This window comes from Colletotrichum truncatum, assembly GCF_014235925.2.
Source record: "Colletotrichum truncatum strain CMES1059 chromosome Unknown Contig_0002, whole genome shotgun sequence".
Lineage (NCBI taxonomy): Eukaryota > Fungi > Ascomycota > Sordariomycetes > Glomerellales > Glomerellaceae > Colletotrichum > Colletotrichum truncatum.
In genome coordinates, this window is record NW_027222399.1 from 6931039 (window position 1) to 6948014 (window position 16976).

Below are 16976 nucleotides of genomic sequence, written 5' to 3' on the forward strand. Positions count from 1 at the left end.
ACTGATCTAGCCTTACCTACTACAGATTGATTCTGTCGATTTTTTCCCTATTTGGTCTGGCGTGTTTCAAAATTGGGCTTTGCATGGTTGAGCATTTGACCTCAAGGCGTCGTTCGTGTCAAAACAAATGCTTGTCATTCAACCATAATTGTACTATCTGGGTATGGTCGGCCAATGACCGACAAGCCACGTATCTGTTGCCTGGTGACGTTTGATGGCACACATAGGAAAACTTATGACACTCCCTTCAACTGTCTGCTAATCTACAATTTTAATTGAACCGTCTTGTTTACGTCTAGGGAAAATATGTTAACGGATAACGTACATGATAAGCGAGTGAGACAGACAAGCGAGTGAGACAGTAAACCGCGACCGTCGCACCTTGACGCGACCGGCACCTTTTCCTCTACAATAAATCATGGAATCAGCTAGTATTGAAAGAAGGTTACAAATTGCCCTTCAAGCAATGAGAAATGACCCAAAACTTAGTGCTCGGGCCGCAGGTGCACTCTATACAGTCAGTCACGCAACATTAAGCCGGCGACTAAAGGGAATAGTCTCACGACGCGACAGCATGCCTAATTCACGGAATTTATCAGATTTAGAAGAGAAGACAATAGTTGAGTATATTCTCGACCTAGATGCGCGATCATTTCCTCCCCGGCTGAGTGGTGTAGAAGAAATAGCTAATCGACTTCTCGCAGAGCGCGACGCGCCTCCAGTTGGGAAGCGCTGGGCTTCTAATTTCGTCAAGCGACAACCACAGCTTAGGACGCGTTTCTTTCGCAAGTATGACTATAAGAGAGCTCAATGCGAAGATCCAGAGGTGATTCGTGGCTGGTTTTCGCTTGTGAAGAATACAATTGCGAAGTATGGTATTGCTGATGCTGATATCTACAACTTTGATGAGACCGGCTTTATGATGGGCGTTATTGCTTCTGGAATGGTTGTTACAAGTGCTGAAAGGCGTTCAAATACGAAGATGACACAGCCTGGCAATAGGGAATGGGTTACAGTTATCCAGGCTATTAATTCCCAAGGGGAGAGCATCCCGCCATACATCATCGTTGCAAGCCAGTATCACCTCTCAAGCTAGTATACAGAAACCTCTCTTCCGGGCGATTAGGCTATTGCAACGTCTGAAAATGGATGGACAACAAACGAGAGAGGTATTGACTGGATCAGACACTTCGACATTTATACAAAACCACGTACGTCTGGGAAATATCGCCTCCTCGTTGTTGATGGTCATGAAAGTCACCACTCCGCAGCCTTCGAGCTCTTTTGTCAAGAAAACAACATTATTACACTATGCATGCCGGCTCACTCGTCTCATCTACTTCAACCCTTAGATGTTGGTTGTTTTCAGTAGGGTTGGGTAATACCCGCGGGTACCCGTATGGGTAGTACCCAAAACTACCCGTGGGTAGTTTGGGTAAACCCGAATTACCCACGGGCAGTCCTACTATATTTACCCGCGGGTTGAAAGGCCCGTGGGTAAAACGACCCATGGGTTACACTACCCACGGGTAATTTTGCTACCCACAAGAAACGCGGGAAATACTATAACTAAGATAGAAAGAAAATATAACTAGTTAGTTATAGGGAGAAAGAGTAAGTTACATAAAACATAGATGGCTAGAATAGATTACTACAAATATAAGAAACTAATAGAGAATAATACGATAAAGTCGGAGTGAAATCAGAGGAACAATGTATATTTAATCGCTATCCTCGTCAGGAGAGAGTTCGACAAGATCTAGCCGAGTAAGTCTCTTCCTTTTGCGACCCCCAAGCTCGGAGAAGTTTGGGAGTTCTTGGGATACAGAAGGCGTAGGTGAGTTGCTAAGTTGGGAAACTTGACTCGATAGTTTTGGCTGTTGAGAGCTAGATAAGGATGGCAGCTCCTCATCTCTATCGCTAATATCCTCCTCTTCTACTGAGACTTCGTAAGGAGGCGGGGAGGGAGCATCTCCTGTAGCAGTAATAGAGATCTTAGTAAGATCATCAGAGACCTTCAGATATCTCTAAATATCAGCTTTATCCAATAGAGAAGAGTAGTTAAAAGCTTCTCTAATAATATGCTGGCGCTCTTCAGATGCTTCAGTGATATTCGTGTCATCTGGAACTTCCTCAAGTGTGGTTTGGGAAAGCCAGGCCTCATTATTCTGGCTAATTTTGATAGTCAAAGTATCAAAAATAGTATCAGCCGAAAGGTTGAACCGAGCGTAGTGACAGATATGGCGAGCAAGGCTGAATGATCGCTCTAAGGGTATTGACGTCGGTTGAATAGATAAGAAGTCTCGAGCCATGCGACAAATACCATGGAATCTGGGATAGCTATTGTCTAGGCGGACCCAAAATTGCTGAACAGTTTCATCAGGGAACATAACTAAATATAGTTATTAGCTGTTAAGCCTAGTAAGATATAAGTCTTTATCTTACCAATATTAAAAAAGTCATTACAGATATTTCGTGCGTCTTGGGATGATGACATTTTGCCCTTATAATAGGTTAGTACAGTGAGTTGCTACAATAGATTGCTACAAATACCCTTTTCTTTGGACTGCGTGATAGTAAACTATGCAGAGTGTATCGGAGTCCTTCAGTTGCAGCTTTTTGAGTATTGGTATGGCGTTCTGAATCTTGATGGTACTGCTTTGTATATACCTTGATAAATTCTTGCTGTACTCGAGTTCGAAGTGAGGCTGAAGAAGGAAGGTATTCGAAGTAATTTGCGAATTGGAATCGCGTGTCAAAAGTACTCGAAACTGATGTTACAGCTTCAGGGGTAAGGAGAGTTGCAATACCATATACCTTGAAGGAATCCTCTTCAATTAGCTTTTGAACGTATTTTTCCAGCTTCTCTTGGCCCTTTTTCGTAGCAGCCTGAAGGATTGATATCTAAGTAAAGTCTTTGCTAGTAACTTTATCTTTAAGTGCAGAGGCGCAAAAGTACAAGTGAACTGTTGCAACTTGTAATAAAGTAAAGGTATGACCAGGGGTAAGGTCATTTAACCGGCTGAGGATGTTTGTAAAGAGTAAAAACGGGCTGGTGATATCAAGCAGAATATCAAGAGCCTCCCAATCGGTCTCTACAAGAGAGAATTGTTCCTGTAGAGAGTGCTTTTCAACCCAAGCTGAAATCGTTGTTTTAAGCTCTCTTGCGCGGAGACACATAAGTGTAGTAGAGTTCCACCTTGTCTTAACATCGCGGAGGAGGCGTAGTGGTCGCTGGCCAATGCGAGTCGATTTCTGGAGGTCGAGAAACTCTTGCGTCTTCTTACTAGAAAGCTTAAGGGAAACTGCAAGGTCACGAATCTGGAGGTATATATGTTAATATAAAATCTTATAACTAGGTGAAGTATCTAACCTTTTGAATAACAGCTCCAAAAGGATTTTCCCTAGCAGTAGAATCTTCAGTATCAAAATCATTGTCAGAGTCCTCTTGATCTTTAGCTCGAGTAGTAGAAGGCTCAAACTCTGTAGAGGCTTCTACCATCGAAATTCGAAGAGCCTCAAAAATCGCTCGAACAACAAGGTTGAAAATATGGGCTAAACAGCGAATATGATATATCGGCTATACTATGGATGTCGACCCTTTTGCAAGTTCTTGTGCTAGGACTTTTGGCTTAAAAGAACTTGCGTTGTCTGCAGAGACTGTCTGAAATCGAATTGTCTTCTTCGTCCTCTGGCGAATATTTTCTAACAGAGTCGATAAAGCCGTTGCTTGCTTAGAGGCTGTATAACCATCTGTCATATCAATAGCACCAAGAAGAACCTGTTATAACCTCTAGTGCTTGTCGATAAAATGGCATAAAACACCAAGCAGTGAATATTTTAACCCAGGTGTACTCCAGATATCAATCATCAGAGAGACATAGCTACCAGGCGGAATTAGCTGAAGAGTGTGGTGTTGAATGCGTAAGGCCTCCTCGGATATCTAGCTTCGGAGCGTCTTTCGAGATGGGAGGTGGTAGAGAGGATTCAGGTGTGAACAGAATTGCCAGAAACTTAAGTTGTCAACAGTATTAAGCGCTAAGTTGGATCCAACAATATAGTAAACTAATGCTTGATGCTCCGAGACTGCTTTCAATTAGGTACCCTAGATTGCGATTACTACAAATGATTACTACAATAACCTGTAAAACTTACAGGCACCTGGTTTACGCCTAAACGTCGAGTCTTACAAGACTTTGCAGCAAGGTGTCGTTGCATAGCACTTGTACCAGAGTTTTTGATTGTTGGATGATTGAAAACTTGGTGACAGTGCTTGCAGACTAATTTTGGCTCCCCTGATGTCATATGGTAGCCTTGGTGAAAGTGATCCCAGAATGATACTCGGCGTTGTAAAGTCTACAAGGATTTGGCAAAGCGTTTTCGTTCAGGTTGAGGGGATTTGGACAACGGTGTGTGTTTGCCAAGGATTACCTATTGGAGATACTATGGCAGGGTTTTGAAAAACGAGAGAAAAGTCTGGAAAGTCTTAATAACAAATAAAATGATTTCCGACTGTATCTGTAAACCAGAAGGTGGAGTATTGATTGTTGGAGTCTGCGTAGAATTTACGAGCTCGAAAGCAGCAGAACAATCGGATGCAAAAGGGTCTGGCCCAAAAGGGTCAGACGCAATTGAGTTCGACATCATACGTAGTAAGAATTACCTTTGGTGTAAACAGGAAGTAGTTTGCAGGATTACTATAAGATGAATACAAACATTTGATTATGTGGCCTTACGTAAATTTCTATTTTAGGGTTTCTGACTAATACGTTTCGTACACAAATCTAAAAGCTCTGAATTCTCCTTCGACTTGTTTTTTCTCCCACTTACATTCATCCTTCAATGCCTCGCTTATCAACTAGCCCTGTGTCAGATCAGAGCTCTCCGCTAACAGTAGAGGGCTCTTCACCGCCAAATAGTTACCCCTCATCATCAGCGAGGGGTAATCCCCTGAAACAGCCAATTACAGAGATTCGGGAGACTCCGCCAAGAAGTTCAAGTCATACAACCTACTATAGCCAGGCTAGCCCAGACCTGAGTCAACCAGAATTACCACCGCTGAAGCGGAACTTTGCGACGAAGTTGGCGAGACGAATAGATACTGGCCAACCACCAACCATTGCACGGAAAGATCAGCTGAACTTCGCGCCAAAGAAGCAGCTAAAAGCTGCTCGAAAAAAGCCCGTCCAGATCACTAAACGCCAGAAAGTTCGTAGATAGAGGCCTGGTAGTAAGTAAGAAGTAACTCTTTATTGTTTAATTACTGAAATGTGAAGCAAATGCACTTCGTGAGATTCGAAAATATCAAAAGACTACCAATCTTTTAATTCCGCGGAGCAGTTTCGCAAGAGTAGTTCGAGAAATAACACTTGATCTTCCACTAAGAAACCGCCATAAGATCCGCTACCAGTCAATAGCTATAGAGGCTCTCCATGAGATGAGCGAACAGTTTCTAATCAACATGTTCGAGAGTAAGATATCCTATCCTGATCTTCAAACTATTATATTAACATGAATATTAATAGATGCAAATCTCTGTGCTATTCACGCTAAAAGAGTAACTTTGTAGAAGAAAGATCTTGACTTAGTTAAATAGTTAATGAAGAAGATGGGAGCATGGAGTGCTAGATTGTTTTAGCAGCTGTAGATTACTATAAACGATTGCTACAATACGAGAATCAGACTAGAGAGAATTCATGTCCTTATTCATGCTAGCCTTATTGCTAATTCTTAATTCTTAATCTGTCAAACAAACCCTCTCGCTATGCTCATCTGCAATTATAGAGAAAAGTCAAGCAAACGAGTTAGCTTCTAAGCCAACTCATGGACCTGACGCCAGTTGTATAGCGCTTTATCCCGAGCAAGGTCAAGCTTTAGGAAGAATGGTATCAGCTTTAGTATAGCTGAGAACTTCTTATCCATCGCAGATAAGATGTTGGCTGTTTTATCGAGAGCAGTAAACTCTTCCCAAACTTCAGCAGGGCCCAGAAGCTCCCAAACACCTTTCTTGATCATCGAGTCACTGATCTCAGAGAACATAGCCTTCACTGAAGGCTTTGGAGTAGAGGCATATCGGCGCTGAGCTGTAGTGAAGAGAGATCCTTGAATCTTGATGGCTGGGCGGTGCGCGAGTGCGAATTGGCTGAGAATATTAGTATTACTACAAAGGATTGCTATAATTAAGCACTTACGTCTTCTTCTTCTTGACAGAAGAATTAAGAACCAGGCGTATCTTCTTCTTCTTAGACAAGCGGTTCAGGTGCCAGTACTTAGCGAGTGCAAACCAAAGAAGCACTTCCTCTTTGGTGAAGATGTCGCCAGCTACTGGAAATTTAAAGCCAGGTCGAATGAAGCCATAATCCTCCATCGCAGCTAGGGTAAAGGCAGGATTGCTGTTCAGCCGCTTGACCTTGATGTAAAGTATCTCAAGAGTCATCTCCCAGGTATCACGGAAGAACTAGTATTCTCGGATCTGGTTTTCCTATCTGTTTGTTAGCTATTGCTATAGTAATTAATTATAGTCATCCAGTTACCTAGATCATCTTGTCGATAATCGTATTCGACTGCTTAGCAACATTAATAGTCGGCAACTGGTTATCAAGGTCAACGTCAAAGTTGAGCATGCCCTCAACTCCATCCAGGTTTTCCTGGGTAGCCTCATCAATCTCATTCAAAGGGATATCCTCCCAAGCCTTGTCTTCATCGTCATCGACGATATTATAGGAGCTAGACGAGACTGGGCCAGTCATCTAAGCTAGCAGCTGGTCTGGATGGTTGCCTTTGAGGAAGCTAAAAGCACTTGAGCACTGATTTGAAACACCAAAAGAAATAAAAAAGAACTTACTATCGTATATCAACTTGCTGGATTTCCCTAGCCTCAAGGGCCGCGCGCTCATCAGCAGACGCACTGATGTAGGAGCTTTTAGCCCTCAAGGCTTTAAGCTTGCGGGATTTCTGCTGGTTGATCGACTTCTTCGAGCGATCAAGTGCCTTCTGCTTCTTAGTCATCTTATCGATGCGCTGACGAGACTTCTTGGTGTACGCGTTGTCGGAATAATCCTCTTCAGCTTTACGCTTGGCTCCAGCACCAGATCCAAGCAGTCGGCCTAGAAGAGATTAGTACAAATGATTGCTACAAAGCTGGTGTGAACGTACCGCGATCCTGTCCTGAGGACATATTTTACTACTGTTCCCTAATTGATTTAATAAGTCAAAACCAATAATTGTAAGATCAAAGTATCAAATTACCTTAATTAAGAGGCTTGTCGGTGCGGCTGGGTGTTAGTGGTGGAGGTAGGTTGTAGTGTTGTCTGGGGAGAAGTTTTCTGAAGCTTCAGAACCTTACAAAAAAAAAACAAAATACGCCAAAAAGTGGTCTGTGCGCAGCCGCGGCTTCTTGTTTTTTTTCTAAAAAAGAATCTCTTTGAAAACCTCTGTTCAGTAGTTATCTGTAAAAGATTCTATATTGATTAGACCTGGACTTGTGTTTCTAGGAGTCCTACCTGATTCATGGTTAACTTTATAATATGATGCCTGGCATAGCCCGAAAGACTATGCCTGGTGCTAAGGAGCAGCAGAAACGCCGTTGGCGCCCTGGCAGTAAGTCTAGATTGCTATAAAAGATGGCTACACACTAACCCTAATACCTAGCAAAAGCTCTCCGGGAGGTCAGGAACTACCAGAAAACATTTGACTTCCTGATTCCGAAGCCCCCATTCCAGCGACTCTGGAAGGAAATCTGCGATGACATCGACCCCTCCAAGCGCCTGCGCTGGCAGGCGACTGCTATTAGCGCTCTTCAAGAGTCTTCGGAGTCTCTTCTCTTTGGTGTTTTCGACAGTAAGCTTCACTTGCAAACTCTTATCGAGTTGAACGAACTATCTAGTGATTAACTTTGCTGCGATCCACACCAATCGCGTCACCATTAAGCCGAAGGATCTGCATCTCGTCCAGGCTATCTTGAAGGCCGGCAGAGTCCACGGAGACAAGTGGTTCGACCCCGAGTCTGGGAAATGCGGGCGATTAATTGAAGGCATTCAGGGCGTTCGGAAGTTAGGAGTAACAAGGTAGCAGGTCTATTCGTTGCGCAATATATCCACTCTTGAGGCTGGCTACTACAAAAGATGTCTAAAATTCGTAATGCATACTTACTGAAATCTATCCACGGGTATACACCCGTGGGTACCCAAACCCGTGGGCCCCCCTTCAGTTTACTACCCGTGGGCTTTTTTACCCAAACCCACTTTACCCATGGGTACCCGTGGGTAATAGTAAAACTTTCGGGCACTACCCATAACTACCCGACCCATTTCGCGGGTACCCGTGGGACCCGCGGGCCGGGTAATGCCCATGCCTAGTTTTCAGCCGTTAAAGAATGCCTACGGTCGGCAAATTGAGAATAAGATGCGGCGAGGCACAACCCATATCTCGAAGGAAGATTTCTTTGCAGCATTTCACGAAGCTTTTAAGCAGTCTTTTACGAGGAAAAATATCCAGGGAGGTTTCCGAGGAGCTAGACTTGTCCCTTTGAATGCAGAAAGTGTTCTCTCAAAGCTAGATGTAAAGTTCCGAACGCCAACGCCTGAGGAGGGGGTCCCTCAGACACCAGACCCTTGGATCTCTAGGACGCCGAGCAACCCAAGCGAAGCAAGATCACAGTCTACTTTTATTAAGAGTCGAATCTCACGCCACCGAAGCAGCTCTCCAGCATCAATTTATAATGCTGTGAGTAAGCTAGCCAGAGGGACAGAAGGACTAGGGCATCGGGTAGCATTACTAGAGTCAGAGGTTCAAATCCTTCGAGAGGAGAATGCAATATTAAGTCGGCGTCGAAGGGCTAAGAAAACACGTCTACAGAAAGGAGGAAGTCTTACTATATCTACTGGAGAGGATATACAGTCGCAAAGAGAGGCAGACACGCAACTACAAGAGGAAACGCGACGGAGTAGTGGTCGCAAAGTGAGGTCTGAGACGACTCATCGTCGGTGTGGCGTATGCGGGAATACAGGCCACAACGCGAGAACATGTCAATTTATTGAGGAAACATCCGAAGAACAGGAATCCGAGTAGTATTAATCAATCTAAGATTTCTTGTTATAGATTTCGATATTATTGTCGCGAAGGTCTGGTTTACTGTCTCACTCGCTTGTCTGTCTCACTCGCTTATCATATACGTTATACAACATTAGTTAAAAATTTACAATCATCAAGGGACGTTCAACATAGCTACCAATTTTCAAGCCGATTCCAAGTAACTCAAGAAATTTGATACATATATATAGGATAGATGTGAGAATTACCTAATGTGTTGTATCACGCCCAAAAGCCTATTAGTTAAGTAATATAGCCTGAAGTCTGCTCTCGGCGGAGCAGAGAGGTGATCGGCTTTTGAGACAGAATCCTGTTACTCCATCGATGTTTTACTACTAGCAGATGCTAAGAAGAATTAAACGAGAGGCAGGTTGACGCAGGTGTATAATGGGAGCATTTTTCTGTCATAATATGCCAGTCCTTGATAAAAGACTTCACCGGTACATGGAAGAGTTTCCCGCTGTGCTACGCTCGTCGACAGCTTGGCTGGTTACCATTGGGTTATCAGTGCTGCGTCCATTGAGATGAACATTTCACTGCTTACCTTTAATGGTTTCGCTCACTAGCTATGAGGCTCGTGGAAAAGGTTGCTATGAAGCTGACTGGTAGCCTTCTTCTGTAGGGTAGGCTTTCTTGATCCAGACCGTTGTACGACAACGCGCCTTGGCTAAGAAGTTATACAACTCTCCCTTGCTCCCCTCCCAATTAGGTTATGCACCTTGTTAGTAGCAGTTAGCGAAGACGACGAATAAGACACAACACGCAACTGTAATATGAGAAAAAAAAGAAAAAGCAAAAAAAGAAGAAAGCTAGATTTCTGCTTTTGAAGGAGGTACTGCTCAACGTGCTTTTGTCGGCCATACCTAACTAACACACCAATCCGTCAACTCCAGCGAAAGTTCTTACCACGAATCCATTTCTTAATGTAGTGCGTCGAACTCTTCCGTGGTCAGAGAGTGTCTCGTTTGCCAGTGCACATAGGTCAGGACAGCGCGGCTGAAATGTGGGCAATAAGAGTGGTACCATGGATCCTGGATTGCTCCTACTTTGTGCAGTTGCGGTAGATATTGAAGTATCTTCGTTGCCGCATGCTGACAACATCATTGTGCTGATAGATATCTGGGCATAAAATTAGACCGTCACGCCCTGCATGAAATGGTTGGAATTAATGCGAAGTATGGGATGTAGTTGATGCGAGTCTACGATAAAACTGATTGCCATTTCGAGAAGTTAGACTAACTAGGAGTTGCCAGGTTTAGTTTGAATAATACGCAGAGAATCGTGGCCGTACCTGGCTCTAACGTATAGTGTAATCTCCATTCACAACACGTGCGCGACCTTGGGTGTATGAATGAAGCATCCGTAGATGATAAAAACAAGGCGTCATTGGCGATATCCTCGGCGTGGCCATACTATTAATTGGAGCAAACCATATGACTGGCCCTAGGTACTTCTGCCGGTTGTCTTGCGTCTTGGTTTTTGGTGTTTTAATCACACCGGGGCATACGCAGTTGATTCAGATATCGTCTTTTGCGTAGTCAGATTAATAATGACAGTCTTTGAGCTGTTGCGAAGAGCTTGCTACCATGTTAGCCCTAAAAGCGATCATACTGCACTAGCTACTCACCATAGGATAGCGCTCCTACGAGCCCTAGCTGATTCGCGATATTCACGGTAGAACCTCGCTGCTTCAGATGTTCCAATGACAAATCCTCCTTGAGCATGAGGTTCAGCGCCGTCTTAGGACTTATCCATTTCCCTTGAAGTTAACTCTAATCACTCGATCAAAGCTCTCAACCGACATCTTATGGGATCTTAAGCGCGGCCCGATGATTCCGGCACAGTCTACCGAAGATTCTATTCGAGCATAGCTTCTTTCCAAGGACTTAACCAATGATTTTACAAATGCGTCGTCGGTATTGTCTCCAACGGAAATCTCGACCTGCGCTGTAGATTTGAGATTTAACACATTGGCCCTGGTCTGTGCAAGAGAGGTCCCGTTGATGTCAGTGGGAAAATTGTATTGCACCAGGCCTTAGCAGATTGTCACGCAGCAGTACGTCCCACCAGCCAGCTGGGCCAAAAATGTGATGTATTAGGAAAAGACTGTCTAGATGAGTAAATGGGCTTTTATCCATTTGTCTCATCGGGGTTTCATCTACAGATGTTAGATAAACGATATTAGTTTGATGCAATACACCTGGGGTTCATTGAGCAAAGAGTGATTCATGTTGTTGATTGAGTGATTCTACCCATTCCGGTTGAAGCGGGGTTCTGTTTTGTATCTACCCGTTCTTCCCGGTTTCAGCATATTGCAAGAATGCAACTAAGCTAGATTTCCTAGCATTTTATCCGGACGCAGGCGTCAATCTAACACACCCCCCCAGTTGAGGCCGCTTAGGCAGAGACTGATCCGCTGGGTTACTTAGTTTTCCAGTTTTTCCATTTCACCTAGAAGTTCCATTTCTCCCAGTGTGGGCAGCTTTCTCTTCTCTAGGTGGTTGGAGATGTCCACTAGGCCGATTTGTTTGATAAACGTCTTGAATGGCGTATAGCTCATCGGTTTAGTCAGTCCGTCTGCAACCATATCTGCAGTAGGTCTGTATTCCACTTTGATTCTATTCAATTAAGCTTCCTATCTCAACCAGTGGTTGTGTATATCAACGTGTCGGAGTTTTGTCTGCAACTTGGTGATGTCCTTGTTGATCAGTTGTATTGTCTGGATGTTGTTACGACCCGTAAACAAGGATAACAGCCGAACGACCCACTTGGGCGTCGGGCGGCTAGGACAGGACATTTGTACTACATGATTGATTGATTTATTCCTACTCGGTTATGAAGCCGCTCTTATGCCAGCAGCTATGCCCGGAAAGCGGGGTTTGGCAGGTAGCCGAAGCGTCGACAATGAACAGCGACGCCCCACTTCGCCCTGATGTTGCATCAGGGCCAGCTATCCCCAAGCTCCCCACTATGTTCTCTATTCTGTGTGTTTGTGCCCTCTGTTGAAGAAGTGTGTTGCTCTCCTGTCTGCTTTCTCGCTTTTGTGTTGCTCTCTAGAATGCTTGTTTTGCGTCCTCCTGCTTCGGTTCAGTTGGTGCTGGTAGCACCGTACCTGGTTCTTTGTACCTACAGTCTCCCCCCAGCGCTCAGCTTTGTCTCTTTGTTTTGTCCGTATCCTCCCGGACTTGTATGTGCCGTTTTCTCAGTTGCATCTGTAAATTCTTTGTTGCCTCCTGCCGGGTTCCTATGTGGCCTCTTGTTTCTTGCCTGTTGACCACTATTGCCCTCCACCACATTGGCCCAAGGGTCTTCCACGAAGCACAATGCTCCACTGACTCCGACATGTTCGATTACTGGGTATGAGAGCTCCCGCACAGATTCCGCAGACATTGTCGCGCGTTGAAGGGACACCAATCCTTCTTCGCAAAAGGGGCGACATTGATTGATTGATTGATTGATTCCTACACGGTTATGAAGCCGCTCTTATGCTAGCAGCTATGCCCGGAAAGCGGGGTTTGGCAGACAGCCGAAGCATCGACGATAAACCGCGACGCCCCACTTCGCCCTGTTGTTGGATCAGGACCAGCTGTCCCCAAGCTCCCACTATGCTATCTATTCTTGTGTGTTTATGCCCTCTGTTGAAGATTGTTATCCTCCTGCCTGCTCTCTCGCTTGGTGTTGCCTTCTAGAATCCTTCTTTCGCGTCCTCCTACTTCGGTTCTGTTAGTGCTAGGCACCATGTCTGGTTCTATATACCTATAGTCTCCCCCCAGCCCTCAGCTTCGTCTCTTTATCTTGTCCACATCCTCTCAGACTCGCATATACTATATCTCAGTTGAATCTGTAAATCTTTTTATTACCTCATGCTAGGTTCCTATATAGCTCTATGTTTCCATCTTTCGACCACCACCTCCATCCACCGCCTGGAGTCGGACTCAATCCGCAAAACACAATGCTCCAACCGCTTCGATTCGTCCGATTACTAAGTATGAGAGCTCGTACACAGATTCCGCAGACATTGTCATACGTTGAAGGGGCGACAATCCTTCTTCGCGGAGGGGGCGACAGGGGACCAATCTGTCTGCAAACTGTAGTATTTTGTGGCATCGATCGTAGCATGCCTGGTGTCTAGTGCTTTCTCTATGCAGGAGGTAATACCGTTCTGTCAGGCTTGTCGTCGTTGTTGTCGCGGGACGTTGCAAACTTTGTCGGGGGTGATAGGCAACCCATAACCTATCGGTGGCTGTAGTGTTGATGTTTGTTTGGGCTTGGTCGTTGTGCTCACGTGATAGCCCGTGACTCAACCGCGGTGGTGTCGATGGTGTTGTCTATTGACGTGTCATACTTTGTGGCTTGCTCTCGAATTTTTCGTGGTCAGAGCCCGCCCGCGGCCACGAGCAGGCTCTTTGGGAGCAGAATCAATGCCGAGGATGACATTATGCCCAAAGTGACCTCTGAGAGCGCGAGCAGGCGTGGTTTGATCAATTTGATGCTGTTTTCAAAAATTTCGTTCTCGCTGTTGTTGATGTTTTTCAAAAGGGGCGACAGGGGACCAGGATCACGGGAACAGCGGGAACTCACTCGGCACGGAAGAACTATGGTACAAGTCACGTGACGATAAGATAAGGAAACGATCAGTAGAGCACAGGACGGGACGCTCAGTAATCAGTTAGCATTGCCAACTGATCGCGATCACCTCATACACCTAGGTAATCACCCCCAGGTAGACAAAAAACACTGTTCAGGACTTGTATATAGTATGACCTGAGCCTGGCTCAAGGTCAGACTTCCATAGCTCTTCAACAATCAACTTTGTAATTACCCTAACCGGTACTTTCAGCTATACCTAAGTAACGACTACTCTACGACTCTTGTTAAGGCCTTGACTGATCACCAAGACCTTTGAAGATCTACGATCTACTCGACCAGGACCACGGAACGACTGTTACTACTCTCAATCCCTAGCTTACTATTAACACAAACCCACTATCAGTTAGCTAGCCGTAACACTTTGATTGCTCCTGTTCAGTAAGTCACCTTTTAAGAACTACTAAACAGTATAGACAAGATGTCTTCTCGCGCTTCTGCCAAATCACCCACTCCAGGATCCTCATCCTCTTCGCGCAACCAGCCTCAGAGCCTCGCGCAGGAGCCCGCCAACACTAAGGACTTCGACATGCCGGACCTCAAGTACGACTCCGATGGAGATGGCTCTTTCACCAAGGAAAGCTACGATAAGCTCCGACGCATAATCCAGAAACAAGAAGCCGAGACAAAAGACATACAGAAAATCGTCAACGAAAACCGACAAGCAATAGAAAACCTCAACAAGCAACTCCAGCACGCTAGACAGGCCTACAAGAAGCTAGAAGAAGACATCAAGGGGGACGCCAACCTCCGGAAGATCCAGGAACTCCAGGGGGAAATCACCACCCTCCGGGCCGCCGCCAACATCGTCACCACGCCCGTCCACGGAGGACGACAAAAGCTCAAGCTCAGTACGCCTGTCACCTACGACGGAACCCCCGGGACCCTCAAAGGATTCCTAATTCAGGTCAAAAATTACCAGAACTTTCACCATGGAGATTTCACCAACGAAACCGAAAAAGTAGTACACGCAGCCACCTACCTCCGAGGAAAGGCCCTCAAGTGGTTTAAACCAATCCAGGAAGAATACCTTAAATGCGAGACCCTCGACGAGTGCACCACCGAGACCCGCGACATCTACGCCAATTTTAAAGGATTCGAGGATACGCTCAGGTCACTCTTCCAAGACCCCGACGAAAAGCGACAAGCCGAACGAGATCTGGCACAACTTAAGCAGACTAAGTCCGCCAAAGACTACTCCGCCAATTTCCGACAACTTAGCGTTCAACTCGACCTCACCGAGGAAACCAAGATCTTCATATTCTATCAAGGACTAAAAGACGAAGTCAAGGACGAGATCATCAAGATTGATCGACCTGACGACTTTCTCCAGTACGCCGAACTCGCCATCAAAATCGACAACCGGCTTTTCGAACGACGAAAGGAAAGAAGCGAAAAACGACAAAACCCCAACTCAGGACGCAAGTACCAGTGGCAGCCTCAGCACCAGTTCAACAACCAGCGAAACGACAATAGACCCCGCAACAACTAGAACAACCCCCGACAAAGTACTGCCTATAGTCACCACAGTAGACCAATAGACCTTAGTGCTACACAGAGAAACGACAAAAAGAACGACAGTTGGAAGAAAGATAGACAGTGCTATAACTGCCAGAAGATTAGACACCTAGCATACGAATACAGGTCACCTAAGAAGGAACGCTTCCAACCGGTACCAGAGAAACGACAAGCAAGTATCGCCACGAAGACGATCCCTCATAAACAACTCAACTAGACCACCTGCTTCGATAACAACTGCCATATCCACTCTAGCAGTAAGGAACACGCAGGATGGTACCCCCAGAAACCTCAAGAACGATCTGGTTACGACACCACCAACGCACCTAAACAGACCCTCGCTATAGGATATAGAAGCAACAGCAAAATCGAGCGCAAGACAATCGAACAGCTCGACAGTATAAACGACAACGAGGAATTAGAACAAGACAATCAGCGAAGACTAAACCTCCTCTACGCAGGACGACAAGCCAACCTGCAGCGGATTCAACAGGACTCACAAAACCCTATATAGCAACGACAACTCGGTACGCTGGACGCACACATCGAACGACGACAACATACACAAGGAGATCCCGCACGGATCCGCCAAATCAACCAAGAACTAGAAGAACAGGTCGAATCAGAAACGACCAAGAACACCCCCAACGACTCGGAAACACCTCGCGATGTTGCCCGCCAACATGCCCAACTAGAAGTCGCCTTTGAAGTCGCTTCAGTCAACGACACCAGCTCTGGAGAGGACTCTGACGAAGAAATACAGTAGTATCACTACTACCAAGACCAGCGCAGAGTCCACTATATCAAGAAAGACGAAGCATAGAAGAAACAGCAAGAAAACGACGAACAAGGAACGGACAAGCAGTCAAAAAAACTAGACTCGCCTACCGAAGACAAGGGACAACGACAGGCAGTCCAGACAAGGTCCCTATGTAGCGCAACGACGCCCACGACACAACGACACGAGCATATACAAGTCCAAATACAGCTCAACGGAAGAACAGCTACCGCCATAATCGACAGCGGAGCCCAAGGAAACTTCATATCACCAAGAACAGTAAATGAAAGAAAGATAACCTAGAAAAGAAAAGCAGCCGAAGACTGCTACGAACTCAGCACCGTTGAAAGAGAACAAGTCCAGTACGGCGGAGGACGCATTGCTATGGAGACAGCGCAACTCCCTTTACAGATCCATAGCCGGAATAAGCGACTAAACTTCGATATTACGGAGATAGGAGACAAGTACGATGTCATCCTTGGAAGACCATAGTTATACGACAGTAACCCACGGATAGATTGGAGAACAGGCCAACTCCATTAGGACCAGGATTCAGTCACTAAGAAGCAACCACGGAACGGTGCCTCAAACGAACCTCTCAAGACTCCTAAAGCGAAGAGATTTCTAGCATACCTACGGATAAAGGATGCAAACGCCAGGACGTTATCAGCAACAGACATCAGCAAGGAAGACCGACTTCTATCTATCCCAGAAGAATACCGGCAATACCAGAAGCTATTCGCCGAAGAACTCGAGACCGGACTCCCGGAACACAGCAACTACGACCACGAGATACCCCTTAAGGAAGGGAAGGAGCCAAAGCTAGGGTTACTTAGGGTTAGGGTTAGGGTTAGGGTTAGGGTTAGGGTTAGGGTTAGGGTTAGGGTTAGGGTTAGGGTTAGGGTTAGGGTTAGGGTTAGGGTTAGGGTTAGGGTTAGGGTTA

The 16976-nt window shown here is 45.5% G+C and overlaps 9 protein-coding genes across 9 annotated transcripts; 8 read left to right on the top strand and 1 right to left on the bottom strand.

The window, feature by feature from the left end:
• Window positions 1-418: 418 nt before the first annotated feature.
• Window positions 419-1096, top strand: CTRU02_204869 (fot5 transposase; the record flags this gene model as incomplete). The annotated part of the gene is made up of 2 exons (XM_070204430.1): window positions 419-789; window positions 826-1096. The coding sequence occupies 2 exons, from the start codon at window positions 419-421 to the stop codon at window positions 1094-1096; spliced, it is 642 nt and encodes a 213-aa protein (XP_070062193.1).
• A 49-nt stretch (window positions 1097-1145) lies between these two features.
• On the top strand, window positions 1146-1352 carry CTRU02_204870 (uncharacterized protein; the record flags this gene model as incomplete). Its single annotated transcript, XM_070204431.1, has 1 exon — window positions 1146-1352. One exon carries the CDS (start codon window positions 1146-1148, stop codon window positions 1350-1352), a length of 207 nt encoding a protein of 68 aa, XP_070062194.1.
• A 5181-nt stretch (window positions 1353-6533) lies between these two features.
• CTRU02_204871 (uncharacterized protein) lies at window positions 6534-7177 on the bottom strand (the record flags this gene model as incomplete). Its single annotated transcript, XM_036721349.1, has 3 exons — window positions 6534-6726; window positions 6845-7106; window positions 7156-7177. The coding sequence occupies 3 exons, from the start codon at window positions 7175-7177 to the stop codon at window positions 6534-6536; spliced, it is 477 nt and encodes a 158-aa protein (XP_036587333.1).
• A 376-nt stretch (window positions 7178-7553) lies between these two features.
• CTRU02_204872 (histone H3) lies at window positions 7554-7892 on the top strand (the record flags this gene model as incomplete). The annotated part of the gene is made up of 2 exons (XM_070204432.1): window positions 7554-7599; window positions 7651-7892. The coding sequence occupies 2 exons, from the start codon at window positions 7554-7556 to the stop codon at window positions 7890-7892; spliced, it is 288 nt and encodes a 95-aa protein (XP_070062195.1).
• A 457-nt stretch (window positions 7893-8349) lies between these two features.
• On the top strand, window positions 8350-9069 carry CTRU02_204873 (transposase; the record flags this gene model as incomplete). The annotated part of the gene is made up of 1 exon (XM_070204433.1): window positions 8350-9069. One exon carries the CDS (start codon window positions 8350-8352, stop codon window positions 9067-9069), a length of 720 nt encoding a protein of 239 aa, XP_070062196.1.
• A 4339-nt stretch (window positions 9070-13408) lies between these two features.
• On the top strand, window positions 13409-13705 carry CTRU02_204874 (uncharacterized protein; the record flags this gene model as incomplete). The annotated part of the gene is made up of 1 exon (XM_070204434.1): window positions 13409-13705. The coding sequence occupies one exon, from the start codon at window positions 13409-13411 to the stop codon at window positions 13703-13705; it is 297 nt and encodes a 98-aa protein (XP_070062197.1).
• Window positions 13706-14266: 561 nt separating this feature from the next.
• CTRU02_204875 (reverse transcriptase domain protein) lies at window positions 14267-15014 on the top strand (the record flags this gene model as incomplete). The annotated part of the gene is made up of 2 exons (XM_070204435.1): window positions 14267-14644; window positions 14703-15014. 2 exons carry the CDS (start codon window positions 14267-14269, stop codon window positions 15012-15014), a joined length of 690 nt encoding a protein of 229 aa, XP_070062198.1.
• Window positions 15015-15528: 514 nt separating this feature from the next.
• On the top strand, window positions 15529-16021 carry CTRU02_204876 (uncharacterized protein; the record flags this gene model as incomplete). The annotated part of the gene is made up of 3 exons (XM_070204436.1): window positions 15529-15531; window positions 15590-15712; window positions 15770-16021. The coding sequence occupies 3 exons, from the start codon at window positions 15529-15531 to the stop codon at window positions 16019-16021; spliced, it is 378 nt and encodes a 125-aa protein (XP_070062199.1).
• A 396-nt stretch (window positions 16022-16417) lies between these two features.
• On the top strand, window positions 16418-16870 carry CTRU02_204877 (reverse transcriptase domain protein; the record flags this gene model as incomplete). Its single annotated transcript, XM_070204437.1, has 2 exons — window positions 16418-16504; window positions 16577-16870. Coding segments are annotated over 2 exons (381 nt in total), but the record flags the coding sequence as incomplete, so codon positions are not given.
• Between the last annotated feature and the right edge of the window lie 106 nt (window positions 16871-16976).